Genomic DNA, 10,740 nt, shown 5'->3' with positions numbered 1-10,740 from the left:
AAGTTTTCCTTCAATTATGCCCATTTTTAACATATAAAATGGCACAAAACTCTCGAATTATTTTGCAAGCTGGGTCTGCTTATAACAATAAATAAAGTTGTTTTTGTATACTTATAAGTTAACTATAACAGATTTTATTTCACTATACGGAATTAGCTATTTACATCACGCTGCTTGTCATGTCCGAATAAATAAAGTTGTTCTTATATATTTATAAATTAAGAATAATGAATTTTATTTTATTAGATGGAGTTAGCTATTTATATCACATTATGTTGACGATCAATTAAAAAAGTTTAACTATCTGTGTGCGCAACTGTTATGCACGAATTTGTTGTTATCTGAGAAATTATTGAATAGATATGGTGCATAACACCACCTATAGTCCATCCAATAAAGCATGAACATTAAATATAAATTAATTCTGATATTATTAATAGTAAAAAAAATAAAAAAATTAAATAAATATTTTATTATAAAAATAAAATTATTAAAATAATGATATATAATATTTTATTTGATTGAACTGGTATAATTTTATTGAATAAATGACTTGATTCACTAAGTCTGAGAATTTTCCGTTTGTGTGTTCTAATTATTTGGTAACAAAGATCTTTACGTGGATAAAATTTGTCCTGCGTACAAACAAAGTAGATGATGTGTACTAATCCCTCCTCAAAAATTTAAAACGACAAAAAAAGGAGATGATGTGTCACCTCTCCACGATTAACATCGAAAACAAAAGTAATTCGTCGGTAAGCTAAGCATGTTGCGCAGTTAGTAATTCATGTTTGATATTTACATAAATTGATCCATGTGACTAACCGACTTTAATTCAACTTTCAACTTCAATATGCGGTGAACACAACTCAAGTTTAATTAAGTTGACACATCTTTTTCTTGAAGAATGTTTGCACTGATTTGTTAGTAACTTTTCTATGTCAAAAATAAAGTTAATTAGTAACACATCTATAAACTAAACTAATATAGTAGTCTAGCCCAAAAATAAAAAAACACAAGTTCAAAGATACGCTTGGCGCTAAAATCTCAAGAGTTAGTACTTTTAATGTAACATGTCAGATTCTAGTATGGGACAACTATATATATTTATAAGCAAATACGCCATTATTATAGAAGTTTTAAGCAATTAACTATAAAATCCACTCAATAGAAACATACTTCTTTAGTTCTATTCATAAAGAGAGCATTTGTATAGTCTTATCCATCTATAAAGCACTTGAAAACTCGTTAAATATTTAGACCAAATTAATGTGGTTTGCAATTTTTTTTGATTCCAATAAAATATGTTAAAAAGTAACCAGTGGGAGAATAATGTATTAACCTATTTTAGATGAGTTTCAAACAAAATATTAACATATTATCAATTCATAATTTTACTTCTAAAAAATCTAAAAACATCTTAAATTTTTTTTTTCCCTGAGGAGAAATAAAATTCCTAGAAGCATCCCATCCATATCTAAGTTGCACATGCACAGAACATGTTGCAAAAGTGGGGGAGCAGACTCATGTATCCAGAGTCACAACACTACCTTGAAAAGAATAAGAGGAAAGACATGGCTACAAGTATAGTTGGATAAGCTCATCACTAACAACGGAAGGAGTAAGAACACCTAAATCAGTGAAAAGCAGAGTCAAATATTGAGGAGGAGTGTAATCCCTCGCAGACCTTTCAACCTCAACCTTGGATGGAATAGGCACACCAAAATCAATAGGTAGCAAGGCAGGGGCCAAATCCTTCTGGTCCAGAGGATAAAGACGAGCAAACTGCAGAGCAAGACATGCAAAACATGAAAACATGGAATATCCATTTCCGAAAAATATGCCATACTTGTGGAGAAGGATCGAGGATGTGTCGTGTGTAATCAAATTTAGGAACAAGACATATAATAATAGTCTCGAGTGTGTGGTTTATATACCTTGTAGCTTTCAGCTGCCACGTAAACTGGTTTGTTCATGCAGTGTGCAACCAATGCAATTTGGTAGGTTCCCATCATGTTAATTATACCCCCACTCTCAACCACTCCATCTGCCCCCACAAATATCATGTCCACCTCGTCCATGGTATATGCGACTGCAGAGTCTATCAGAAGTTTAACGGGGATGTTAAGTTTGACCAGTTCATTTGACAACCGCAAACCTGTCCGGTCTGGCCTTCCCTCTGCAAATTTAGGAAATGGAAGTTCGAAATTTCAGAGCTACAACTATAACTTATAGTTCAAAATGAGTAAAATCAAAGGAAATTGTGGTAGAAATATAGTTGCACACCGACCACTGGCTGGGTCCTCAGAATTTAAAACACACACACACACACACACACAAAAACTCTCCTGTTAGAACTTTTTTAGAGAACCCAGTATAGAATATGCTTTTTATAAGACTGATTATAGGAAGCCACACTATTCACAAGCTAAGAATAGTGTGACTCATTCCTCAATTTTCATGTAGCATACGAGAAAATATGTCCAGTTTAGAGGACAAGGATCGTGAAATAAAATAATTTGATGAACTGTTCTTTCTAAATATAAACTGAATCAATGTCTAGTAAGAGTCAGAGGGGAAAACCTGTGCAGAAAACCCGAAAAAGTTTCTTATTTTGTGCTGCCAATTTGAGAACTTCAAGGACAACTCTGGAATAACCGTGAACTAAAATTGTACAGCCATCAAAAATAAAATCTTGAGCCAGCATTGCAATAACCTTACGAGCCTGCAAAGCAAAGTAACTTTTGCAATAATGGGCAGAGTTGAATTCATGATCCTCTAAGCAACCAATTCAATGACTCACCTTGTATGAGATTTCGCCAAACTTTTCAGCGCGTTCAATTAATCGTAACCTTGCAGAATTGAAGTCTTCATACTCTAAGGCAGAGGTCCTGGTCACATATCGCATAAACAGATCACAGCCAGCTGTCAAAGAGATAGAGGTTGTATCCCAGGACTGTACAACAGATATCAGTTAACAATTAATCAGATAATTCAGAAACCCTGGAACAGCAGCACGGCTGCATATATTTTCTACTTTTAACCTCTATGCTCATAGGACGCTTCAGGCTCTATATAGATGACCTTTCAGCACATTAAAACTGAAAAGAAACACCAATCAAAGAATAAAAGCAAAATTCACACTAGACTCCAGAGGTAGTTATTTTGTCCAGAGCACACCAAAGTAGTAGTCAAACGCAATATGTGCCCTTAAGGCACTAGACTTCTAAATGCAAGGCAAGAAGCACTAAAAAGATGGACGCCCAAGTGAACCAGGGCGCCAAACCAAAGTAAGAAAAGGTGCACTACATAAACAAGAAATAGACAAATGTAATTTGAAGAGTAAGAGGCAGTGAGTGCGATGAGTTATGAGCCTTGATATTGCACCCAGCACAATATCCTTTTTCCCTCTCTCTTCTGTCCAGATTCAGGCAACAAAAACAGTCTAAGGAGAAGAGAAAAGTGTAGTGAGTGATCTGTGAGCCTTGAACTCCTTCAGTTCTACCCTGAATGTTCTTCTTCCTCTTGGTTATGTTCCAGTTTCTGCTTTAATAGTTGTTTATTTGTTCCAGCGTTTGTTTACAAACCCTTGGTAATAGCCTAAATAATCTTTTAAAAGAACAGTATTTACCCTATTCTCTTAAATATGAAAGGCTGGGCTTATAAGCTGATTGCCTCAAATTAGTAAAGCCTGTAAGGAACTCAGGAGCACACCTTTCATAAGAGAAAAGGCGCAAAAGGTGGTTGTCTTATGGTTCCCTATAGAAGCCATCACCTCACAACGTGAAGGTGCTGTAACAAGATGGCGCTGAGGCAGTAACACAGGAGCACACGCAATTCATAATTATTAGAATTCCTCATTTCACTCTTAATAAATTATCTGCTGCATCCGCATTGTGATTTGGCAGGAAGCAGATATTGAGTGAAGAAATTAATGAAGAATAAAAATGGTTTAACCTTTCCATATCAAAGTAGTTTGTAGAAATCTTGCTACTGTAAAATTGTTACAAATCCACATTAAGAAGGCGTCAGCTCTCAAAAGGAGGTGTATTGTTATAAGTCCCACATTATGGGGAGCCTTGCCTGTGGAAGGGGGCTTGCAAACAGCTCCTGCCTTATGGACTGATCTTTTAGGATCGTTCTCCCTTTGGACTTAGGATCCCTGCATATGGTTATGAGTCCCATGTTGAGGCACCTAGCCCGAGAAGGAGGGTTTGAGTATAAAGGGTTCCTCCACCTAACGAACCAGTCCTTGGGGTAGGACTATTTTTTAAGTCTATGCACTTGACGTTGGTGCTTGCTGAGGCACAAAGAGGGCCCACCTACAAGTTGGATTAAGATGTGGTGCGAGAAACCACTCAAAAGGCTGGAAGTGGAGCTATCAGGGAGGAAAGAACCACTACGGTGGTGTGGTCTGCCGCAAGCTCTCCCTTATTTGGCATACTGGGGAGCCTGGCCTAGTAAGGATTAAGGAGAGATTCCCTCATAAGTCACAACTCAACTAATGGATTGTTTTTTTAGATGGCCTCTCCCTTGAGTCGATTCCACAGAAAAATTCAGCAGATAAAAGAACGCACAATTCAATTCATTCTGATACACACACTCTATTCTCAGGAAAAAGAAATAGAATTTACATTATCAAATACCAAATGCTTCGTCTATAAATGCAGCCATCTATTTTGGGTAAGAAGCTTCTTCCATTGTAACTCTCTTAAAGGTTGTTACTTTACTTACTTTCAGAGAATCTGAAGCCTTCTTGAGCTCAATTTCCAGTTCCATCATCGTCGTAGCTTTACTTGACCTAATCACAGCCGCCAAGGCGCGAATAGCCGCGACGGCCTCGGCCAAATCGGGCTGTTTCCGCCAGTTGTTGAACTCATTGATCACGCTGAACGGCTTATCAGGATCTGACACCCTGACATCACTTCCCGAAATCGCATTGCCATCAGGGTGATGGTCAATAGCAGCCTGAGCCTGGGCGAGCCAATCGCTGGAGATGGCGCCATGGTGGGCCGACCTAGTCTGATAGTAAGCAGAAATGTTAGGGTTAGGGTTGGGATTTTGAAGGGCATCGGCCATGGAAGACCGCGTAGTACTACCAGGAGGAGAAGAGATTGAAAATGTGTCAGGTTGCAAAGCTGTGTCGTTTTGCTGCCTGCTGTCGAGGATGAAAGATGCTGATCTATACCACATTTATTCGTGTAGGAATGGCAAAGCGAGTGAGAGTCGTCACTTTCTCGGAAAATATTTTCCTTTGAGAGAAAAATGAGGATAAAGGAAGCACTTTGCCGCAAAAATGTTGTAGGAATCCGATGCGTAATGAAATGGAAGATTGGGATTCTGCGATTGCAAATCACTGTTTAAGAGAGGGGGAGAGAGAAGATAATGGTGCTAGTGTTCTATAAGCGATTGTCAAGAAGCGTCTGCCGCTAAAACGACCTCGTTTCAGGTTTTCTTGCGTTTCAAGAAAGTTAAGCACGATTATTAAATTTTAATATTTTTTAAGTATCCATCATTCAACGTTTTTAATTAAAATTGTTAAAATGTGTTTCTCACCTGATGCTTGTAAGAAAATCTTGATGAGATTGACAACTAATACTTACATTGAATGCGTAACGTGACAAGAAAAGAATAGAGAAATACTCCCTCCGATCTGCTTTATTAGTTCGCTTCTAGAAGGTATATTCAGTCCACAATATTAGTCATTAACAGATTAAGACTTTGCATTTCAAAATGAAATTTTGAAAATGCCCATCCCACTTTACATTGTTCATTGTCTTTGTCAATCAGCTGGCATGCTCTCTTTCTCTCACTCTCTCTTCTGCTTGTTCTCTCACCATTTTTGCTCGCTCATTGATCGCCTCTCTGTCATCGAGCTCATCATTCCTTTGTCGCACTTCCTCTTCTGTTGTACAAATGTCGCTAATCATTTTGTGGTTCGAAATATCATTGAATCTTGTCGTTCAAATATGATGGAAGAGCATTTAGAGGGTCTGTCATGGGATCAACTAATAACATGTGTAGTTGACGATTCTCTTGCTGAGGAAGAAGATTCATGCCCACTCGAGTTCTCTGAGAGGTAACCTCTCTGAATTGAAAGATTTTAATGGCTCCTCGTCCGAATGATTCTTCCTTCGCGTCTTCTAACTTTGTTGAGGTTGTGCATGAGAAGAAAGCTCATCGTTTAATTTGAATGAAGAGGCAGTCGAGGATGGTGAAGAAGTGAGCAGTGGCGACAGTAGATGCGATGCAGTTTTGGGGTTCACAAAAGCAAATGAAAAGAAGACGATTATCCACCCTTTCAACTTGAACAAATTTTCATTCCCAAAGGAAGATTATACACATCTGATTAAGGAGGAGAAGGACCGTAAGCAATTTGTGTATGACACTTTGCATTATATACTTTGACTTGTCTCAAATTTTTATGCCTTTTTTGTAATTTTGGTTAGCCTAGAATTTAAGGTTATACTGATCAAGGAGTAAATGTTAAGCTCACAGTTTGTTAGTATAATGGATAATGATATTCTATTCTGTTAATCCATTTCTACTCTCTGTGTGTCTCTGTTCTGTAAATATGATGGATGATGATATTTTGTATGAATCATTACACTCGAATCTATTATAGTGAAGTTGGCAATTGAATTTATTCCTATGTTGAATTCTTGTTCGAGCCCCTTAAATATCAGTTTTGTTTTTAAACTCGTGATAATACAAGTTTAAATTGAGCTCATTCTTCTTAATTTACAACTTGAGCACAATTTGTTCCATACTAGATTTAGTTTAATCTCAGCAATTTGTTCTTATCTTGAGTTCTTGCCTAAGCCCTTGAATCTCAGTTTTGTTTTTAGTGTTGTCACTAATTAATACACTTGTTCAGATTTTCTCCTATTTATTAAAGCAACTTAATTCATTGCACGAATTAATTTGTCTTGCGTCACTTGGTTCAGATTTTCATCACTTTGATCAGTTTCTATCTTTATCTTCTTTGTTTAACATCTATTAGAAAATATAATATCTAGAATCAAAGCCTTTAAAGCTCCTATCTCTTATAAAGATTCACTCTTAAGCTATAATGGCTGCTTTGGAATCCATGAGACTAGAGACACTAGGCATATAAATAACACACTTGCTACAGAGTTAGACAAGGAATGGAATCCATCCAAAACAACCAAAAAACTAATGGAGCGATTTCCAATAGTGCCAATCTCAAATCATGAATGAAAGAATATATGCCTTCCCTAGATGGACGCCTTGGTGATAAACACTCTGGGCATCCACTTACATCCTAGATCTCTCAAGCCCAGACTTGCCAAAATGTGGAATTTAAAAGATTTTGAGGTTATTGATTTAAATAACAATTACTATATAGTGCGAATAAAAAATTTTGAAGCCTATGAAAGAATCCTTAATAGTGGTCCATGGACTATCTTCGATTATTGCATCCTAGTTCAGAGATGGACACCACAATTCAATCCTAACACTAACTCTCTGGGCAAGGTAGCACTATGGGTTCGGTTATCTATCATTCCCATCCAATGTTATGATAAAGAAATACTTTAGAGAATGGGAAATTGCATCGGAAAAACCCTTAAGGTGGATGCAAATACCTTATCTGAAGTAGAGACGAAAGATGCCATGGAAAAAAATGAACGAGATAAATTCGCTAGAATTAGTGTTGAAATAGATTTACAAAAGAAACTGGTCCCCAGACTTCTCATTAGAGATGAACTATACAATGTGGAATACAAAAGCTTAAGCCTAATTTCCTTTGGCTGTGGATGCTATGGACACAATAAGAATATTTGTCCATTTAATCCCAAGAACAATCAAGCAAAAATAGGGCAGGAAGATTTACATGCAGAATCGAATCAACATACTAATCAGACTGGGAATCAAGGGACTTCGATTAAACCTGTTAATCCCATTAACAGAGGCTCATCAAAAAGCACTCATCAACACTTACAGGCATAAGATTGTGGCAAATGGATAAAGGTCCAACAACCAAATCATGCTCAATTCTCAAGGTTTACAATGGCTACAAATCCAGGCCACATAAATCGATCAGAGCACCTAAACCAAGGTACGAATTTCTCTAACAAATCTTGATTTGACCTCTTAGCTAAACTTGATTAGATATATGAAGACGATGGGTGATATGGGGAGACTAGAAAGCAGAACGTTCTACCTATGGACCCAGCTACATCTTCAAAAAGGACTGTTAGATAGGTATGGTAGAAAAAAGATTTTTCTGGAGCCAAGAGATCTCGACTGATAGAGAGAGATGAAGTAGGGGCAGCTCGTAATGATAACAGAACAGACGATAAAGGAAAAAAGAAAATTAACACATCTTGACTGAGATTCGATTGGAGAGGCCCACAAACGCTCAATGCAGAAGCAATTAAGATCATAGAGACTGAGCACAAAAACACATAATCCAAGCCCAAAAAATGTGTTCATTCGGTAGTTAAAGGAAGCAAAAGGGATTTGGGCTCCTTTAAACAGCCTATGAATGATAATTCATAGCTTAAGCCCACAGATGACAAAATTTCTAGTCCTTCATTCACATCTAATCCAAAAGTCTGGAATGAGCTCAAAACGCTAGACAAAAATCATGATAAATCAGCAAATCCTCCTCCTAATTCACATCCAATTCTTGGACATAGCAAGCCACTTGACCCTATTATTGCCACTCAACTACAGCTTCATTCTAGAGACACAGTTCAATATTGACAAAGATATGAAAATTAATGACCAATCTTTATTACTGGAAAATGAAGAAGGCATAGATGATAAGAATCTCATTGAGGAAATTGATGATGATGACCTCCTATCAGAAGACTTTAGTCACACTCCTATAAATGACAACCTGGAAGATGATGAATTCAGCGATGACTCTATCTCTGAATTAAATAATTAATTTGGTTATCAGGTTCTTTTCCTTCTTCCTTAATTTATCTTTTATTTATGGAAATCATATGCTAGAATTGTAAAGGTACCTGCTCTAAAAGCTTTCCTTCACATATTAGAGACCTAACTAATAAGTTTGATACTTAAATTCTCATTCTTATTAAAACTAGAGCTAGTGGTTCTATAGCTAATAATATTATTAAAAAACTTAGTTTCTTTGACTGGATTCGTTTAGAAGCTACTGGCTATACAGATGGTATTTGGTTGCTTTAGAATAATGATGAAGTTAATATTGACTATATCTATTCCAATGTTCAACTCCTTTATTATAAAGTTAATCACATCTCAAAGAAAACATCCTACCTCCTATCTTGTGTCTATGATGATCCTAATCCTTACAATCGGGACCAACGTTGGAATTCTATTAATAATCTTGCTTCTACCATCATTGACCCTTAGCTCATTACAGGAGACTTCAATTCCTACCTTTCTTGTGATGATAAAAATGGTGAAAGCAATTATAATTGGAGGTCTATGAAACTTTTTAGACAATACATCAACTCCTCCAAACTTCTTGAACTTAATTTTGTCGAGGAGAAATTCACTTGGGAGAAAGGTAACACCAAAGAATGAATGGATTGGTCCTTTTGTAATGCTGAATGGAGACTTAAATTCAACCAAGCGAACACGTATCATCTCCTTAAATATAGCTCGAATCATCGTCCTATCAGAATTCAACTTGAGAATTCACCTGATTCTACTCTTATGAAAAACCTTTCAAATGTCATGCTGCTCGGATGGTCAAAGATTTTTTCTAAACTATAGTAAAAGATGCATGGAAAAATCAAGATTGAAAAGAAGGTGCTTCAAGATTTGCTACCTCTGCAACTTCATGGAATAAAAACTATTTAGGTTAATATCTTAGCTAATAATAAAAGAATTTTAAGAAGACTTAAAGGAATCAATCGTAATAGGAACTCAAATGACAGTTACTTCCTTAGGAAACTTGAAAGGTCCCATTAGGAAGACTATAACAAAACACTCCTTCAAGAAGAACTTCTCTGGTTTCAAAAGTCTAGATGCAAATGGTTGAAATGGGGAGATAGGAATTCTAAATTTTTTCATACAATTGCCATCATTAGGAGAAAAAGAAATCAGATATTATCTATTTAAGATGAAGATTGTAACTGGATCCATGATCACTCTGCACTCAAGGACCAAGCTATCTCTTACTTTGGGAAACTCTTTTGTGAAGATACTTATCCTAAGTCGAAATTGTTAACTGATAGGAGTTTTCCACCTCTGTCTCCTATTCAATTAAAGTCTATCCACAGAGAAGTCACTAAGGAAGAAATAAAAAATGCTGCTTTTGACATTGGTGCTTTTAAGGCTCTTGGGCCTGATGGCCTTAATGCTGGATTCATTCAATGTTATTAGAATGATCTCAAAGATAACGTCAACTAACTTGTGAAGAGGATTTTGATTGATCCTAATCTCATTAGTGAAATCAATGATAGCTTCATTACTCTTATCCCTAAAATCGACAACCTATCTAGTATGAAGGATTTTCGCCCGATATCTTTAGGCAATGTAAGCTATAAAATTGTAACCAAGATCCTTTCCAATAAGCTTTGACAATGTATGAACCACTTAATTGGAGACAACCAATGTAGCTTCTTACAAGGTAGACAAAGTAGTGACAATATCATTATTGCTCAAGAAATCATTCACTCCATGAGAAACAAAACTAAATAAAAGGGCTTCATGACTCTTAAGATTGACATTAAAAAAACTTTTGACAGACTTTTATGAGACTTTATTGATGATATTCTT

At 36.3% G+C, this 10,740-nt stretch overlaps 1 protein-coding gene across 1 annotated transcript; it reads right to left on the bottom strand.

Annotated features, from left to right (window-relative positions):
* Positions 1 to 1,307: 1,307 nt before the first annotated feature.
* On the bottom strand, positions 1,308 to 5,371 carry LOC129290256 (uncharacterized). Its single transcript, XM_054926978.1, has 5 exons — positions 4,735 to 5,371; positions 2,804 to 2,956; positions 2,584 to 2,725; positions 1,938 to 2,179; positions 1,308 to 1,785 (listed from the first exon to the last, which is right to left on the bottom strand). The coding sequence occupies exons 1-5, from the start codon at positions 5,191 to 5,193 to the stop codon at positions 1,579 to 1,581; spliced, it is 1,203 nt and encodes a 400-aa protein (XP_054782953.1). The 5' UTR covers positions 5,194 to 5,371; the 3' UTR covers positions 1,308 to 1,578.
* Positions 5,372 to 10,740: the final 5,369 nt, after the last annotated feature.

Source organism: Prosopis cineraria, unplaced genomic scaffold, assembly GCF_029017545.1.
Source record: "Prosopis cineraria cultivar Desert tree isolate PC_DT_omini unplaced genomic scaffold, ASM2901754v1 PC13, whole genome shotgun sequence".
Lineage (NCBI taxonomy): Eukaryota > Viridiplantae > Streptophyta > Magnoliopsida > Fabales > Fabaceae > Prosopis > Prosopis cineraria.
The sequence above is the reverse complement of the archived record's forward strand: the minus strand, read 5'-3'. Positions and strand labels throughout refer to the sequence as shown.

What these genes read in the sequence shown, in the direction of transcription:
- LOC129290256 (XM_054926978.1), bottom strand. Translation starts at nt 5,193, where the DNA reads ATGTGGTATAGATCAGCATCTTTCATCCTCGACAGCAGGCAGCAAAAC. An exon ending in AGGCTTCAGATTCTCTGAAA is followed by an intron (nt 2,957 to 4,734) that starts GTAAGTAAAGTA and finishes TCTGTTGTACAG; the next exon opens with TCCTGGGATACAACCTCTAT. An exon ending in TTTTCGGGTTTTCTGCACAG is followed by an intron (nt 2,180 to 2,583) that starts GTTTTCCCCTCT and finishes CTAAATTTGCAG; the next exon opens with AGGGAAGGCCAGACCGGACA.